We start from the raw sequence: 19,016 nt of genomic DNA, 5'->3' as shown, positions 1-19,016 counted from the left end.
TTACTTAATTTCATTCTATTAGTAAAAAGACTTAATCACACAGAATAAACCTAAACAGTTTTCTATCTTGGGAAGATTTTCCTGTGTTTGAACACAGCTTTGAAGAATCAAGTAAGCTAACATCACACTGATTATCACTGATGAGCCAGAGCAAAGCAAAGCAAATTGAGGTCACCAGCCTGTCAGCAATGTGACAGTCTTGAAACGTGTACCATAGGATTTGTAACCCAGACCATTTAACCCTAGAAATGTTCAGCTTCTGTATTACACTTTAATTTTGTGGGCTATTTTCACAGAGATTGCCAATGACTTATTTACACTTTAAATACTCACAAGTTTTGTAAAACCCTTGTCTTTTCAGACAAATAGGGAATTTAAATGCTAAAAATAGTGAGTTTTCCCCTTTTTAGGAGCTAGAAGCAATGGAAGTTATGATCAAATACTTTTTTCTAATTAGAACAATAAATCAAGGTAACATGAAAAAGCTACATCTGTTGAGTAACAAATAAAGGTTTTACTCCCTCACCATACATACAATTAAAAACCAGATTTTTATAAGATTTGCTAATTAGAAAGTTAATAAATCTACCTCAGCTAACACTGTCATACTACATCATTACCCATCCTCTTTAAATATTTGTCTCTTACAGCAGAATCCCATTCTTTCTTAGGACAGCACAACAGTACCCTCATAACTATTGAAATTACTATTTTTTCAATTCCCTTTAAGAGGTTAACACCTTTTTTGACCTACTGTATTTTTGATTTTACCCCTACTGATTCTAGCTATGCTCCCAACTAAGTGTGCTACAAAAGAAACTATAAATGTTTGCTGGAAACAAAACTGGAATATTGACTTGTTGCACAGTGTTTATTGCAGAAACAAAACAGCCGTGGGCATTTTTAATACTCATATATTGTAAGGTTACAAAAAAAACCCCTCAAAGCTCAGGAGCCATTTTCTTAAATCTACACAGGAACCAATTTCACAACTACACACAGAATTTTTAAAAAATATTGAAGGTACTGCACACAATCCTTTTCCTAGCCTACACAAAAAGGGCCTAAGCAGCATTATCATTACAGAATGAGACAAGATAAAAAAGAGAAAACCAACCCAAAACTCAAAAACTGTTGTTTAAAAGTCAAGTTTTATTATTCAAAATGTACAAGTAAAGGCCAAGGATGTTTTATTTGTCTTATAGGAGAAGGTGTTAGGAGAATTCTGTGTCTACATTTCACATAAATGTAGGGTACATGTACTTGCAAGGGATAGGCTTTGGGGCCAGGTAAGATGATTAACAAGCCTAAATTAAAATTCAAATATAGCTATGTGATACCTACAGTTCAGGCTTTAAAAGCCCCCACTAACTTGCTAAAATGGTGAAACGTTGCCAGTTAAAATGAAGGCGCTGTTAGGAAAAAGGAATTGCTGCAAAGCCTACCTAGAAATGAGACAGGACTCCCCCTAGGTGAAGCTGCAACTAACCAGTGTCCTCACACAGAATGGCACAGCAGTACACATCTTCCAGCCAGTATGTCACCTCGGGAGCCTGAAACAGCTCTTTTCATGTCTGCCTCTGCAACTGGTGCCTCAGTGATCCCGATGCCCAGTGGAGAGTTACCTGCATGAAAAAACACAAAAGGGAAAAAACTGATGAGGTTGGTGCCCTCTTTCCCTCCCAGCTGTCCAGTGAAAATCGGATGATGTGTCCCCGCAGGAAGACTTTGTTTCAACTTAAGAACAGTCTTGTTTCTTGAACTTCAGAACTTCTTGAATGTTTCATAAAAAAACATACAACACCCAAACCAGCTTTTTTTAATTAACCACTCTTTTTTTAATTAACCACTCTTGCACTCAGCAACCTGTAAGAGATAGATTTACTCCTTCCTCACAGAATTTTTTTCTCTCCATTACTTTACTCATCCCTCACAGTTTCATACAGATTTACATCTTTTTGTTTCAACTATAGTCTAGTGAAATAGTACCTCTGCACAGCCATGCAGAAGAGACACTGGCTAACATGTCAACTTGATGTCATGTTCTGTATTTCCCGCCAGCAGCACCAAACAGGATTTAGGAATCACAAAATAAGTCTGGTTGCAAGGGACCCGCCTGGGCCAACCTCCCTGCAGGGTCATCCCAGAGCACACTGAGCAGAATTGCATCCAGATGGCTTCCAGAGAGGGAGACTCCATAACCTCTCTGGACACGAAGCGCTATTCTGCAAGATAAGAGGCCCCAAGAAGAGAAATAGACTTTGGTTAAGAAGTACAACAAGCCAGAACAAAGGTCCAGCAGGCCCAGGCAGGCCCGGCCCGGCCCGCCCCGGGTGCCGCTATAAACCGCCGCCCTACCCCGGCCTCCCCGTTAGGTTTCCGGCCTGGCCAGTCTCGCACCGGGCGGGCTCCATCTGCCTCTGCTCCTGCCGCACTCCGGCTGCTCTGCCTCGCCATGGCCGCTTCCTCCTCGGCGGCCGCGCTGCGCCCGGTCACTCACCTGATCTTTGACATGGACGGGCTGCTGCTGGGTGCGTAGCCTGAACCCCTCTCCCCTCCACGGCCAGGTCCCCGCTCCGCTCCGCCTCGCGGCGGTGGGTCCCACCGCGCCGCCGGGCCCGGCCCGCCTGCCCCGAGTGCGAGGGGCCGTAGCCGGCGGCGAGCAGCCTCTTTCCCTTCCCTCCTTCTCCCCTCCCCTCCGCCTCCCGCAGTCGGAGCAGCCCAGGCTGTGGCTGCTGGTTCACGGCCTCGCTCCGGGCGAGCAGCCAGAACGCCCTGGGCAGCGCTGCTAAAACCGGAGTGAAGGGATTAAAGTAACAGGAAACGAGTTAATTCCTTCTCGCGCTTCCGCTACTTGCTGCCTTTCGGGGGCAGATTTCGCTTTAATTAAAGTAACAGAGCAGGGTACTCGTACTTAAAGTAAGAGAGCGGGGTACTCGCTCTGGCTGGCGGAGGGCTGAGCGAGGCCGGGGAGGCTGCGGCTGGCAGCCGGGAAAGGTGGGCAGGGAGCAGGACGGGCAGGCAGCCTGGGCTCAGGGACCCCGGGTCGGGCACTGCCGGAGGCCGGGAGCAGCGGATCGCGGAGGGCTGGACAGCGCTCGGCAGCGTTTAGAGCTACCTTGCCTGACTGATGAGCCTGGACAGCACTCTGATAGTTTTCACTTAGCTTTGGTATCAGTAGACTTTCTGCTTTGCAGGGTTACTCTATAACTTGATGCTTCCCGTGCTGCAGCTCGGTTAAATCTTGATGTTTGAGTAGTCGCTATAATTGGGACAGTTTTTTAACTTTGCTCTTAACTCTTCGCTGAATCAGGACCCTCTGGTGAGACATAATGGGATATTTTGGCATGTGACTTAGTTATTGAAATAGTTATTGTGAGTTATCACACAGGACGCAGTTCTGGATATGGGTGAATTCCTAAAAGGTGTGAACTGGAGATGTGTGCCTTCTTTCTGCAAAACCTGAATTTTGCAGTTTCTGAGAAGACTGCTCTGAAGTCTGATGAATTACATTGTGTTTCCAAGAAATGTGCACTTTTCCCTCCCTCAGGGCTGTAAGAGGTGAATGTGATCCACATTTACCTTCTAAAACAAAAATGGCTATGCTATGCAAAACAGTGATTGAGTTGCATTTAGATTTTAATTGTATTTTCAACTTCATCACTGGACTCTCAGCCTGGGGATACACACACACACACACACACACACACATATATATGTGTGTGTGTGTAATCCTATTATCTAGAACCAATTATTTTAATTTTATTCTTAGAAGTTTCAGGAAAGCTTTTTTTAGTTACTACAGCTCTTTGTCAGAAGCTGGAATTCTCCTTCACTCAGACAATAGTCACCTTAACAGGACAGTATTTGTAATGATACATGTATGTGATTACTTCCATTTTAAAAAGTTACACATAAAGTATGTATTGTATTCCAGAAGTCTTTCAGCTGCAAGGAAATAGACTGAAAATACTCCTCAAGTATCTTCCAGTACAGAGTAGTAAAAGTTACACTACGTTGGTGATTTTCACTATGTGCACTTCATTTCAGAGGACTTCAGTATGTTTCAGCCTCTGAATACTATGAAATGTTTAACATTCTTGGTGAGTCTGTTTGTTTCATGATAAGCAGTGACCCTTGGGAGGCAAAAAAGCAGTCAAGAGATTGCTTGGACTTTCCTAAGGTTTCTAAATGTTTCAAGAAATTTGGAATAATTTGGGGGAAAGAGTGATACAAGGCACACAAAATTAGATTCCCTCTGCCCAACCTGCCTACTGTAAATCTTCTGAATGAGACAAATGTTTACATTGATGTTAACCTACATAAGAACCCCATAATTTTCTTATGAAATTTTTAGTGTGCCACATAACGTTCATTGGAGGTGATAAAATGAATAACATACATATTTCAAGAAGCTGCAGAAATGGCCCAAATGTACTTCCTTTCAAAGAGCACAAATAAAAGTTTTGGTATTGAATATCTGTTATTGCTAACTTTTTTAAGTGGTTGAGTGATTGCATAGTTTAGAATCAAATTTAGAAGTTTGATTGCAATTTTTAGAATCTGAAGCTTCAGGTTTTGCAAAACCTTTCCTGCATAAAGTAGTGTCTGCAAATGTACATGAGTATTTTTAGATGTTTTCACCTAAACCCTACTGATTTTATGGAACAAATATAAATTGATCTATAAATGATGAGAAAAATTGAGCATTAAATTCATTGGATGCAATGTGCCATGAACTTGCTTTCTGTAATTGACATACTTCTAATTAAGGAAGGTAGGATATCTTCTGATAAAAAGATTTCCAAAATCTTTGTGTGTATGAAGTCCTTAAATGAGGTCGGAGATGTTCACAAGGTTCTTGACTTTGGAAACAATCCAAGTGTTACCCTATAAAACCTGCAGCCTATACTTCACTGGCTAATCCTTGGCTGTGTGGAAGTGTTGCTGAGTCTGATCAACTGATATTTTACCTCCCCCCTCCCTCTAACATAATTGAGGCTGATTAAGTTGTCCTTGAGTTGCACCTTGATGTATCAGCTTACTTTCAACACAGAAGTTACTTCCTCTGAGCTGCCTGTGGAAGTCCTTCAACCCTTTCATTTAGAGTCCTTCTGTATATTGTTTCAAAGGTTATCTAACACCAGGGGTTTTTTTTGCATTTCTAATCAATGCAATCTACTCTTCCCTTTTTTTTTTTTTTATTACCTAATCTTTCCCTTTGAGCTCCTGGATGGAATCTTAGGGGTGATCACGCACTGTTCACCCGTCTGTCAGCCTCCCTTTTCTGCATTTCTAATCAACGCAATCTGCCCTTCCTTTTTTTTATTACCTAATCTTTGCCTTTGAGCTCCTGGATGGAGTCTTAGGGGTGATCACGCACTGTTCACCCATCTGTCAGCCTCCAGCAGGCTCCTCTCCGTAGGGGTATGTTGTGTGACGCCTCCTCCCAAGGTCAGGCCAGCTCTGTGCTGCCATGTGCTTCTGCAGGTGCGTGTCACAGCCTGCAGCTCAACTCCATCCCACCCCTTCCCAAAGCATAAGGATCATTGAGTCCAGCTCCTTGCAGGACTTCTGAAAAATAGAACAGAGGACTAAGAGCCTTGTCCAAGTGCTCCTTGAACTCTGACAGCCTTGGTGCCATGATGACTGCTTGGGGGGGAGCCGGTTCCAGTGACTGATCATCCTCTCATGCAGCTTCATTAATTATCATAGTTGATTAGTGGTGCATTGTGTAGTAGAAACCAGAGGAAAAGGAATAACTACATCTTCATTTTTGTTGTACTGCTGTACTTTCTCAAAAAAAACCCACCCAAAACAACAACAACAAAAAACCCACAAAAAACCTCCCAGCACTTCAATTAAGGCATTACATTTCTTAAGTTAAATTTCTACTTGATTTCCTACAAGAAATTACATTAAATGCTCAGAATAGTAGATTGCTTTTTCTTGAAATGTGGTAGTCTGTTCCTACAGAAGACTACTGCTAGTGTGTGGTCTAGTTAAAAATGTTAAACTATTTAAAATATCAATTAATTAATTAATTAAACATACTAATAAATTAATTTAATATAATTAATTAAATATTTAATAATATTGAAAATATTAAACCTACTTAGGCACTTACCCAACACATAGTACAGGGTTAACAGATAATAAGAATAACAACAACAACAGAAACTTGAGATATTTGATTCCTAAATAAATCCTGTTGTTACAGCTGTACAGTTTGGATCTTGACATTTTAGCATATTGTAAAAACATACAAAATCAGTGCTAAAGATAGAGAAGGAAAAATCTATTTAACTTGTGCAGAATATAAAACTAGAGTAATGCCCCCAGGATCTATCATATAAACTTACTGCGTAGGTTTCTTTTTAAACTATGACAAGTAGTTTTGTTATATAATTCTAGCCAATAGCTACCCTACTACCAAAACACAAATAGGATTGAATGTTGCCTTTGATGATCTGTGCTTAAACTTATAGGGGACTGAAAACATTTAAAATTCTCTACAAGCTACATGTGTAATGTGAAAAACACTTTCACTCTCTTGTGAAAATTAAAAAAGTTTATTAAAGGATGATAGGACATAAGGACCATAAAGCAAAGGTTATTATGGCCGAGTGCATCTTGACACTGATCTAAGACCACACCATCACCTTCAGGGATACCCCTTAAATACCTTTTCCCTTACATCAGTTTGTAGCATGTTCATAGACCCCTATGCATATCCATAAACTAGTTGATGGTTTCCAGGAAGTATTTTACATGGCTCCTCCTTGGGTCTGCCTTTTTAGAGCATGCATGTTTCTTCGCTGTGGTTCTGGCTCCTTCTCTTTTATCACTTCTAGTTTGGGCCTTGCTCCATACTTTCTTGAAATGGTGAGTGCTGATAGTTGGCATATCTGTAGCAGGTGTCCTTATCCTGTGTTCATTGGATGTTATCCCACCCAAGCAGGCATTTTAACACAAGCATAGCTATTTCACTACTATGTCTAAGCTTAATTAACAACAGAAAAACAAACGATATCTTTATAGTAAAGTTACTTTTACACCATATATATAAAATCTATTTTAATATTTGTAAAAAGCCAATATTATAATATGTATCAATAACATGTAATAGTAACCTTTCCCAAATGAACTTAGGAAAATGGCTGCAAAGATAAGATATTTCTTAGCATTGTGCTTAAAGCTGAACTAGAGCTAAGTTAACATGCAAAGAGCATGATACTTTAGTATAGGAAGTTTAGTCATATATTTATTTTTGCTTAAATTTCTCCTAGGAGTACGGATTGTTTTATGTAAATTATTATCCTTGTTTACAATTATTATTGTCAGTGCCCCTCAGTGTTAGAAAAGAGTACCTTAATGTGAGATAAATCAATGTGTTCAAATATGAGAGAAAGTTCCTAAAGCAGCTTAGTTTTGCAAGATAACTTCACCATAACTAAAAGTCATGTTGGACTGCACAGGTACAGGTATGCCAGCTGGTGACCATTTCCAGAGGAATGGAATGTAGTTAAAGCAACTGGGATCAGAAGTTGCTGCTTTTATAGCCACTGTCTCCTTTGTGTGAAGACCTCTGTGTTTTGTGCCACTTCTAAGACACTTCTGCACGACTGGCCAGACAGGTCATCTCTGGTCTATAATATAGAAGAAATTAGCTTGCAGATAAATTCGTTGTAGTGTTGTGAGATTCACAAGAATTTCAGTAGGTTTTCTTTCTCCCCATTGTTACGTACTCATTGTCACAAAGCCAGAAGTCAAAAATGTACTCTTACTTTCATTTTATTGCATGTTGCCTAGGAGATGGCTGTTACAAGAAAACTGATGAGAGTTCTGTGCTGGAGTTTGCTTATGTGCATGCTGTCTTATATTTAAAACAGCTTCCTATTTCTTCTGCATCCAAGCAAATAACACCAATTCCATTAAACATCAGTCCTCTCTAGATTGGTCTATGTTATGCCTTAAGTGCAGGAATTAATCTTCTTAGGCTATAACATGGCAATCTTTGTAAGCCTATTTTCTGCTTCTGTGTAGTGGAAACTTACTTTCTTGTCATTCTCACTTTCCATCTGATTTTGGGAACGAAGAGGGAAGGGAAAATACTCTCTTACCCCTGTGTTCAGTATTTGAAATCTGTTGCAAAACTAAAGAGATTAAGGATATTATTGGATTAGAATACCCTATAGATGCTTCATGAGCAAATCTTGGACATAAGTAAAATAGCTCCTCATTGAGAATTAACTAACCATAAATACAGTAAATAAGATTTGTCATATTTGTAACATTTTAATTTACCAGCAAGAAAAATTTTGGCAAGAACATAACAAACATACTAACCCAGAGTCTGACTTCTGTTATTCCCTTGATTGATTTGTGAATTGCCTATCCACATGATTGCTTGTTGTTTGTGGTTAGAATAATCCGGAATCAGAGTAATTTCAGCATTCAATGGGGTTTTTTTTTTGGTGAGTTTTGGTTTAGATTTCTGTAGTGGCTACCACATTTCAAAATGCCATGGGCAACAATGGCTTTTTGTTTTCTTGAGAAATTAACCAAGGAATGCTCCCAAGCTGAAAGATCCATGATTTGATTTTAATGTTGTACAGCAATTACACATGAATGCAGTGTATTTTTGGTGCTTATTTATGAGTTGCCCCAGACCCAAAACATTTGGTTATAAATTAAGGAAAAAACCCACCAAAACAGAGAAATCAATGCCAAACAATTAATCTCTAGTGTTTCCAATTTCCCATGTGGCTTTTGTTTTCTGACTGTTACACACTTGCAATTGCATAGAAAGCCTGTAGTAAGTGGAGAGGTATGTTTTGAAAATGCTGGGAATGTAGAGGTTCTGTTTAGTGATTTTAGAGGTGCATACAGCAGTAAGACCATTTATAAAAATTAGTCTCTTCCTATGCCTAAAAGCGGATTTTCAAATCTGTTTGTAGATGATAAGGATTTGTTGCATGCGTAAACTGGCATGTGTATAAAGTTCCAATTATTTTGCTTTGAATGTAAATAATAAGGTGTCATAAATGGAACAGAATTTCACACAAAGAAAAGGTGCATAGAATTTTCCATTATAATAACACAATTTCTAGCTGCTGTATTCCAATTTTTTTCTCACTTAAGAAGAAAAACAGCATTAACAACCCTGGTTTTATTATTCTACATATTGGCAGTAGTTACACTCTGTACCATCTTGGACCCAGTTCTGCAGCTTTTGTTCTGAGTAGCTGTAATTCATTCATGTAGCCTTGTTGTGAGTTGCCTAATTGAGCTCTTGAGAGTGGAATTTTTCAGAACATCTTAATTTGGGCAGGGTAGTTTCTAGTCTCTGAATTCTGCTGGTATATTATCTCTGAGACACAATCCTGCTCTTCAATACTGGCATTTACACTTCTAATGGAGGAAGGGTGATTGTGGTTGCTCTTATTTTTAACTTTTTTTCTTTTTTATTGGCAACAGACCTTAATGGAGATGATAATTTTCACACTATGACCATTGCTCTTTTTAAGACGAGGAACTATGTTAACTAAAAATACAGAAGCAATTAAGCCAAATATCTCCTCCTCTCCAACTTCATTGCATTCATTATGGACATCTCTGCCATGAAGTAGATACTGCTAATGATGGTTGCTGCTCCTATTATGTGTTTATGTACATCTTTGTATGGATACTAATTTCCTCCACAAGACTACTGAGAATTATATAACCAAAAATTTTTTTGTGGTTTACAATGGTTCTCTCAGAGGCTCCTGACCTTGACTTATCCCTTTTTGCCCTCTTTGATAATAATAATAAGAAGAAAATTGTTGTTCTGACTTAAGGTTTGTTGAGGTAGTGTTAACCTTCATCAAGAATTTTTTTTGGTACTTAGGGGAAAAACATCCTCTATTTTTGATCACTGTTTTTTGTTTCCTTTGCTTCAATAACTGGTGAAGAATGTATCTTTTGTGGCTCTTTTTTTTTTGATGGCTGAAAACTTTTTTGAACTTTCTTTTTTAAGCAATATTTTGTTTCTTGAAGGGTTGCATTCCTGTTGACAGTGTCAGTTGTTGCTGTCTCCATGTATGTTTTCTGTTCTTGTGCAGCTTTTAATAATCTTTTTATTTTTCTTATAATGAATACCTTATTTAGTAGTAGTTTGGTAGTATATATGATGCTGCATTTTGGAAAAACTTTCATCTAAGCATACATTGCTCTTTCTCATGTACTTTTCCAAGCTATTATTATATATAATAGCTGGTTTCTTGTTAAAATGTATTCTTGCTTTACTTCCTCTCTCTCTTTAGAGAAAGAGGAAGAAAAGTATGACATATGACATGTGACATATTTTTGTAAAAGTCGTCAAATAAGTTCTAATAGACTGTGTCTCATGAAGCAAGTTTATTTCTAGCTCTTGAGTGATTTCATTTGGGCACTGTGGGAAGAGATAGGATAGAACTGAGTTACCGGCTGTGGCACGTGCGTGCGGAATGCTGTGGGGGCACAGAGGAGCACAAAGTGACACAGAGGAGCACAGGGGGGCACACAGTGGCTGTCTCCACCTGACCTTGGGGGAGAAGGTGCCACATGGCAGAGCCCTACAGAGAGGGGCCTGGCAGAAGCTGACAGACAGGTGAACAGCACATGATCGCTCCATAGAAGCACATTTAGAAAGTGTTGCTGATGGCAACATGGGATAGGCCATGTAGTGAGAATTCTCATGTAAGGAGATGCTGTGCCTTGGAAAAGTGTATAAAACCAGCTTGAATTGTTGAATAAAGGATTCAGATTCCCTCCCAGTCTGAGTCCAGGCTTCAGTCATTACAGGGCACCACTTATGGGTTAGCACTCCAAACATTGCTTTTTTCTCTGCTGCTTGTTTTTGGATTGCCTCTTCCTGTGTGTGGTTCTTTTGGATAAGTTTCACAGGCAGTTTGTCTCAGGGTAATGCAAGGCATTTAAGAGGAAAGCCCACTTTACTTTTTGTCATTCCAGTCTTTCTGTCTAACATCTATGTGAAAGTGCTCATGACCTTTGTCATTATATAATATGGGCAGTGTTAGAGTGTCTCATTGTCCCAGCTCATTAATGTGTGCTCTCTGACCTGCTGTAACAGGGCCCTGTGTCACCTTTGCTCTCCACAGGATGGGCTCGTGCTCGCCCTTTGCAGCAGCCCTGTGCTCGCACGTGCTGCACTCGCTGGCTTTGCTGCAAGGCTGCTCAGCCCTGGGCATGGATTGTCAGCTGTGCATAAATATGCGTTCATTCAGGTTCTTTTATCACTGTGTCACGGTGTACATAAAATAGCCTGTTTATGTCAGGGCATCTTTTGGAACATTGTGTCTTCAAAAATGTCTTCTGCTTTAATTGCTCCATTTGTGCGCAATGTAAGCTTAAACAGACTATCTATTCAAACTAATAGAATATACCTTTATTTGATTACTGACCAGTAATAAGTGGGATTATATTTTTTGGATTGGGATGTTTTATGAGTTTGACACTGGTACTGGTCATTTGGGAACATTTCTAAACAGGAGGAAAAAATATGTACTAGTACAAGAAGAATGAAGTAAAAGATGATGTGTATTTAATGAAAAAAAATAGGATTATAGTGTATCAGAAGGCTTGAAGTACGAGAAATTAATGGTTTAAGATGGAGCACGAGTATACTGAGACATGTTTCATTTGAATAAATTGTTCTATGGTAAAGACATTTTTCTTTGCTTGTTTTGTAATTTACGTATAGGAACATCCTTTGACCTGTCTCTCCAGGGCAGAAGAGTATACTCGTGCATGCCTGTAAAGTGACATAATCATGGATAAAGTCAGCATTCTGCTACAAGATCATTATTACAAAAAATTGCACCATGTGAAATGGTGGATCTTTTCATGCTAGGACTGAGTCTTCTCTATAGCATTATATTATTATTGCTGGACTAACAAAGTGTTCTTTGCTTTATGGCTCAGGGGAGATGGAGCCATAAAGAGCTTATCACAATGTAATAAATTTCTAGTCTTTAAAAATTAAAAACAGTGTTTCATGGGGAACATGTCTCAGGAAAATGAAAGTATTTGGGCCACTAAGGTATTGTAGTCTATCTAATTGCTATTCTGCTGCCTAATAACTTTCACTGTTATTATTGTTGTAGATCATATTTTTATTATATTTACCATTTTTAATTTAAATGTTTTCATTTTTCATGGATGAAGGTATCTAGGAGTAAAGAGCAAGTAGTGTTGCTGTTCTGGTTTTGTGTGTTCTAAAATGTCAAATGTTGTATGTGTCAGTTGATTGCAAATTCCAGAGTATTGCAAAATTTAATTTATTGGAATGTTTGATTCAGAGTTCATTTTGCATAGTTTACTGTTTATCATGGCTTTGTCTTTTCCAAAATAGAAATGAACTATTCCCCTTTATTTTGCAACTTGTTTTAAAGAGTAGGTAGTGAGTATATGGATTTAACATTAACAAGATAAAATTCTAAGTTGTTGGGTTACAAAAAAACCCTGAGATTTGATCTGATTTTCTTAGAAATTATTCTCACTACCATCTTGAAATTCTCATTTTATCTGAGTCATCTTGACTTGGCAGCTGATTTGATAGTGCATATAAAAAACTTTTCCCAAACCCCATGTTCTTTATGACATTCTTTTTCCTAGAGGAGAGCATCATATAAGTACATAATTCAGAAAGATTGTATTATGACTGGCTAAAAAGTGCCCAATACCTAGGTGATGTAGGATATCAAATGTATAATATGGAGTACTTTGCAGGTACTGGACTTTCTATAGGTAAAAGTAAAGGAATTGGTTACAATATGCTGTAGTTCTGTTTATATAACAGTAGCTACTCCCTTCCTTCAATCCATAAAAAAGTGGCATTGATAATGTAAGCCCAGAAGCGTAAATCATATATTCAAAAAAAAAATTTACAATTATCTATGATTACAGCTTTTGTATAACTGTACTTAATGGCAGTCTAATTATGGAAAATGTATTACCCACTTTAATTGTCTATAGTGGAGCCTTGGAAACAATTGCAGACTACCAAAGAAATTATTTTTTCACAGAATAATGATGATGCAATTTAATTGCTTTAGTACTGACAGTGGAAATGCTTCCTATTTCCAGTTCAAGAGCTACTTAAGCTCCTCTGTTAGTCCAGTGTAGGGAGTTAAAACCTCAAGAGACATGCTAGGTTTTCTGTAATTAATAATTAGGATAGAGAGTACTGAGAAGAAGAAATCCCTCTCCTAAAGAAAACGGCTTTATTTTTTTGTGTAATTTCAGTTTTATTTGTTAGTGGAAAAATTTTTAAGTTGTATAGAATACGAGTTCATAACAGAAATTATGAGAGCCTGACAGCCCTGTAGCAATACCACCATGGTCTGTGTCAACCTAACACAAGGACAAAATCTCCAATCTCTTTGCTTATGACAAGATCAATGGCTAAAGCAACCCTTTGTATTAGAAAGTATAGACAGTAGCTGTAGTCAGCAGTGTGTAGTTCTCTTTTCTCTGATTGCAATGTTGTATACAATTGGATTCTCTTATTAATAGTTAGATTTGCTTTTCAGAAAATAGAAGAAAAAAAGGTATTTCTGCTTGTTGATTATCAGGTTTGAATTTTTGTGAAAAGTTTTTAATCTCTTTGAAAACTAATTCCCAGAGGTTGTTAGAAAGATGTGGCCTAGAGTGTGTGCAGGCAGAAAAGAAAGCTCTTTGGGTGACCAGCTGTGAGCTTGTACACCTCATAGTTGTTTTTTCCTTACATTTAGGAAACATGTAAGTTACTCTGGTTATGCAGCTCTAACTATATGCTAGGATGTATTCTAACAGTTTAAAAACATAATGGGTCAAAAATATAGGACTTTTAATCTAAAAGTCATTAAGTTCAGTGGCTCAGTTGAATGTATTCAGCAAATAAATCAGACACTTTTCCTTTTGCTGATTGTGGGAGAAAGGATACTGGATTTTTTTCCTTCTTTGTTTTTTAGATAGAGTGAAGGAAGTTTAGGCTATTTTGTAAGTAAAGTAAACAAATCTCTTCTATCTGCTTATTGAGCATATAAATTCCCAGCCTGTCTTTTGCAAGCAATGTTGCAGTAAAACTAAGAACACCCCAGTGTAGTAACTCCTGTGTCAGGCTTATTAAATTTCAGCCACTGGAGAGTGAGGCTGTTTGTGTCTCAAGTTGTAAACTTTGACCTCAGCTTGCAGAACTGAGGCAGAAGGAAAGAAAGATTGAGGGAAAGTGGAATGATTTCTAGTTCAATTCTCAGTATCTCTCTTTATTTTTATCACATTACTCATACGGAAGAATGAAATGATGGACTGAAATTTCTTGCACTCTTTGAGTCTCTGAACACATTTTTTTCATTTAGCAGGATACACAGCAGTGCATCTTGTAACTCTAAGCTGTCACACTCAAAAGAGAGCCATAAGGTAATATTTCCATTATGCTCAGAACCACTCTCGAGCAAAAGAAGATTCAGCCTCTCTCCTCTTTGAGATACCTAAAAATATAACCCTAATAGCTACTGTCAGAGAGTTTCCTTCCAAGTTTCCATTTCTCCTGTAGTCCTCATGTGTATTGGGTTCACTGACATGTTAGTGAGATTCTCTCTCTGAACCTTTTTGCAATTACAGTATTCTTTCAGGATTGTACTGTATATAAAGTTTTATGTCTTCTTCTAAAACATCTCTGATACTGTTTTATTATTTTTCCCATTTTAAACAAGAGATGGTAGTATTTAGGTTAAATGCATTTTGGTGTTCAAAGACCTTCTTCTTCTTTAAAGTTTTCATAATGTGCTAAAATAATACAAGGTCAGTTTGACTCAAGCATGGGAGTTAAGATTTCTTGATCATCTCCTCTTTGCCAAAAGACAGGGACACTCTCTGAAAAGCTTTAAAAGCTGAAACATTTTACTTGAAAGTGAGCGCTGGATCCAGTACTTCAGCCTTTAGGTACCTGACATGTGCCAAACTTTTAAATGTTGTCTGTGTTACTTCTACTACAATAAAATAATTGTGTGCAGATTTAAGATCTCATTATTGAGAGATGCCTCTATCCAAATTAAGGTACGAGCAAGATCATACACCCAAATCAATAATATGGATTTTGTTTAACAGTAAAATGTAAGGTAGAAAGATTAAAAAAAGAGAGGAGGGAGAGACAGACCGACAGATCAAGCAGAATAATATAGTCACCACCCATGGATCCAGCGGCATCCCATTGGTTCTTCTTCAGCCTGAGCTTCTTGGTGGTGAAGGTCCCAAAGTTGCTTAAAAATTTTCACTATTTATACATTTTAGCAAACAAAGGAATTGGTGTTCATTGGCTACATAATTCTCTTACTCTATTGGTTAAATAATTCCGTCACTTCTAATGCTAATTAATCCCGTGCCCAGTCTTTCTGAGTTTTGAGTCAGGGGGTTTATTGAGTCAGTGGGTTCTGATCTCCCCTTGCCAAATTTAGTCTGAGCTGATTTTAGCAGTGTTGCTCAGTTGGTTTTTCTTGTCCATAATCAGTGATATATTCTTGTCCCCCAGCTTTTTTTACCTCTCTCTAGTTTGAGATAACATTTAGACAACAGTACCACCTTTATCTTTTCTCAAGTTCCTGTCAGGTGGCTTAATTTACTGTCCAAGTTCCAGGAATCAATCCAGGTATATTTGGGGGAGACACCTTCAGTGGTTGCAGATGAGCGTTTTCTTCTTTACAGTTTGCCACAATGGGCAAAGTCCTTCAGTGGTAACAATGTTTGAGGCAGGCAACCATAATTTTTAAATCCTTACAGCAGCATAGGAGTGGATGAAGATTTTTGCAGATGAATGTCCCTGAGGTGGTTTCAAACTGAGGTGATTTGAAATCCTTTCACGGGTATTTTGCATCAAATATTTAATTTTGAAATGTTTTTTCCATGTCTTACTTGAACTGTAGTTGATGCTATTTGCTATTGTTTTTCAGGCTTCTTAATCAATCTGCATCTGCCATATTAAGTAGAGATTTTATATGATCCGAGGTAGAAATTTTGGGCAATAATTTTCATGACAGAAGGCTAATTTAAAATATTCTGGTAAGATTTTCCAGTTAATGGAAGTTAACTCAGTCTATTTTTAGTTATATAATAACTAAATTAGTTGTAGTTCTACCTAAAGAACTGTAGTTAGAATTAATACTATTAAATAAATAGTGAAAGTTCTAGTATTACTAAGTAATGCTAGTATTATACTAGTAATTTCTACTAAGTAATGCTAGTATTACTAGGTAGACTAAAACACATAAGCAGAGAGGCTAAAGCTTTTTAGCAAAATTTCAGATACATACTGGGAGGAAAGCTATGCAGCTTTTCAGCATCAGGACTGAGAATTAGTGTGTAAATACTCATGAAGAAAATGAATGCTGTTAAAAATCTCTTATGTACTAAACTCTGTAAGTAGCAGTTTGTTGGGGAGTATTGTTACAAAGACCTTGTACTGATAGAGTATGACTGCACTTGAGTGACTGGCCTAATTTCCTGTGAATTCTTTTTCCCATATGAGGTGTTCTCAGTGCGCAGCATCTGCCAGCCTGTGGTTCAGGTTCTGGAGTACAAATGGTGTTTTAGCTCAGAAGCACAAAAGTGTATGTTGGGTGGGGCTCTGAGCAACCTGATCTAGTGAAAGGTGTCCTGTCAGGGAATTGGAATAGGTTGTGTTTGAAGGGTCCTTTTCAATCCAATCCATTCTATGGTTTATGTACCTATCTCTCACTGGGTTCAATAGGGCTTAGTTAAAAGTCTCTATGGCCAAATATAAGTTTTGTTTCATCCTGACAATCTTAAGCAAGTTGATTATATTCTAAAGCAATTTGCACTCTTCCAGTATTTCTGTACTTTTACCAATGGGGTTGGGAAACAAAAAAACCATCATTTGTGACAGTTGTAACTTTGGGTAGTCTTTCTCTGGGCTACAGACTGTATTTGATCTAAGACTCAGTTGGAACTTGCCTCTGGCTTACTGCTGAGTCTGGAGGCAGGACAACTGTTGCTGTTGCGTGAGGCCTTTGAGTAGTCTGTGAGACTGGCCCTCTATTCTGATCCTCAGTCCCACATGGGACGTAAGGGCTGTGGTCACACATCTTCAGAAATGCCTATGGCTCACCTCTGTGGAAGTTCCCTGTTATGTTGTGTTGGAAGTTCCTTTTATTGGTATCTATATGATGGGTTTGAATTTTCCTCTACAGTTTTCAAGCAACCGTCATTGCAGCTCATAAAACATAATTTTCAGTTTGCTGTATCATACTTGCCTTATGAATCTCAGACGTCTGATTCTTTTTTGTGTATTTTAGTTAGTTTAGTTATTAGAGTTAGTACAAGAAGTGCCTGGTATACAACAACTAAAGAGTTATTGTGACCAGGTCTTCTACAGTATTTCTGTCACTTTGCTCTTGTATGTAGATAGTCTGTGGAGACCCTGGGGGTGCATTTGCTGGTCTAGGGAGACACAGGAAGCTTCCCTCAAAAAGCTGTTAGACCCCACTGGCCCTTCTCCTGTTCCTATGTCTGCTCCTATGTCCCTGAGAAACTCCCCTCCATTCCCTGATTGGCCTTTGTACTTGAGAAAGCTGGATCCTCCTTGTGTGCTGTCTGGGGCTTGACCATCTCACCTGTGGCTGAATAAACATCTGTGGATATTATGCGAAAGTCCTTTATGCTTCTTTACCCTGGACTATGCTAGCAGCAATTCAGCTTGCTACAATAGTCAGCCATGATGAAATGTCCTTGCTCTTAGAAAACCAAGACATTTGATGATGTTTGGTTTTCTGCTCTTGATGTCATCACTGCAGAGAAATCACTCCATCAACAGATTTACCTCAAAAATTTTAGACACTTGAGTGGACAGAAGAGATTGTCTTTATTAATCTGTTGTTCTCTACACCTTCTCTGTGGTAGTAATGTTTGACACATTGCCACCATTAAATTTAGAACATTGTCCAAGGCCACAGTAGAAATATAATGTGGGTTTTTTTTTTTTTTCCTATTGAAGCCACTCTGTCTTTTAAAATGTTTCCACTACTGACGAAACAGACATTTTGGCAGTATTATAGAAAGTGATTTAGAAACAGGTAGCACTGAAAGTCAAACATCTTGAATTTGCAGCTTGATCTTTATATACATATATATGTATATATATATATATATATATATATAATCTCTTTGAGAATATATGCATATAATCTTAGAAAGATGAAAGTGTTTTGAGAATAAGGAAATTAGTATTAGGAGAGACCTGTGATGTGCTGAAGAGAATTTTCCCTGTGGCCTCATGTTGTTTTTCTTTTTGAGGAAGGAATGAAGTTTCCTGACCCTTTTCCCCTTTCACAAGTTTTTTTTTTTTTTTTTTCCATTTCTGCTCTTTTAGGTTGTGAGTTAAACAGAACAACTCTGGGATATCTTTTTAAGGAGGGTTATGTTTCCTATAGATAGCTCTTCCCAGAGAAAGTATGTATTTGTATTTGGCTTTTTGTACAAGGTTTTGGTAGCAGAGGAGTTGTGTGGAAGGGTGGGCTACAGGGGTGGCTTCTGTGAGAAGATGCCAGAAGCTTCCCTGATGTCTGACAGAGCCAGATCCAAGAAAGACCTGCCTCTGGCCAAGGCTGAGCTCATTAGTGACAGTGAAAGCACTTCTGGGATAACATTTAATAAGGTGAGGAACACCTGCTGAACCACAGCAGCCAGGGCAGAAGAGCTAGAATATCTGAGAGAAACAGGCCTGCAGGCATCGAGGTTGGTGAATAAGGAGGGGGAGGATGTGCTCCAGGTGCTGGAGGAGTCCTACTCCTGCAGAGGAAGGAGCAGCGAGATGTGTGATGAACTGGCCACAACCCTTCTTCTCTTTCACCTGTGCTGCCGCAGGAGAGGAGGTAGAGAAGTTAGGACTAAAGCTAAGCCCGGGAGGATGGGACAGGTGTAAAGGAAGGTTTTTTAAAATTTGGTTTTATTTCTTATTCCCCTTTTCAGATATAATT

At 38.5% G+C, this 19,016-nt stretch overlaps 2 protein-coding genes across 11 annotated transcripts in view; one reads left to right on the top strand and one right to left on the bottom strand.

The window, feature by feature from the left end:
• STS (steroid sulfatase) overlaps positions 1-2,888 on the bottom strand; it is a 107,441-nt gene extending 104,553 nt beyond the window's left edge. For 5 of the 10 annotated variants that reach the window (XM_026793789.2, XM_074535979.1, XM_005487535.4 and 2 more), the window contains exons 1-2: positions 2,501-2,885; positions 1,446-1,625 (exon numbers count right to left, since the gene is read on the bottom strand). Coding sequence is in view for 1 of the 10 variants with exons in the window: in XM_074535981.1 (XP_074392082.1) it covers positions 2,501-2,514 (14 nt within the window). In the remaining 9 variants the exon portion in view is untranslated. Of the gene's footprint in view, positions 1-1,445; positions 1,626-1,989; positions 2,226-2,500 lie in introns of all 10 variants that reach the window. The other 5 variants (XM_074535980.1, XM_014267413.3, XM_005487537.4 and 2 more) reach the window with 4 other exon arrangements.
• Positions 2,155-19,016, top strand: part of PUDP (pseudouridine 5'-phosphatase) — a 62,008-nt gene continuing 45,146 nt past the window's right edge. The window contains exon 1 of the mRNA XM_026793798.2: positions 2,155-2,531. Within this exon, the coding sequence (XP_026649599.2) occupies positions 2,456-2,531 (76 nt within the window). The 5' untranslated portion in view covers positions 2,155-2,455. The remainder of the gene's footprint in view (positions 2,532-19,016) is intronic.

The sequence above is a fragment of the Zonotrichia albicollis genome, chromosome 2, assembly GCF_047830755.1.
Source record: "Zonotrichia albicollis isolate bZonAlb1 chromosome 2, bZonAlb1.hap1, whole genome shotgun sequence".
Classification (NCBI taxonomy): Eukaryota; Metazoa; Chordata; class Aves; order Passeriformes; family Passerellidae; genus Zonotrichia; species Zonotrichia albicollis.
The sequence above is the reverse complement of the archived record's forward strand: the minus strand, read 5'-3'. Positions and strand labels throughout refer to the sequence as shown.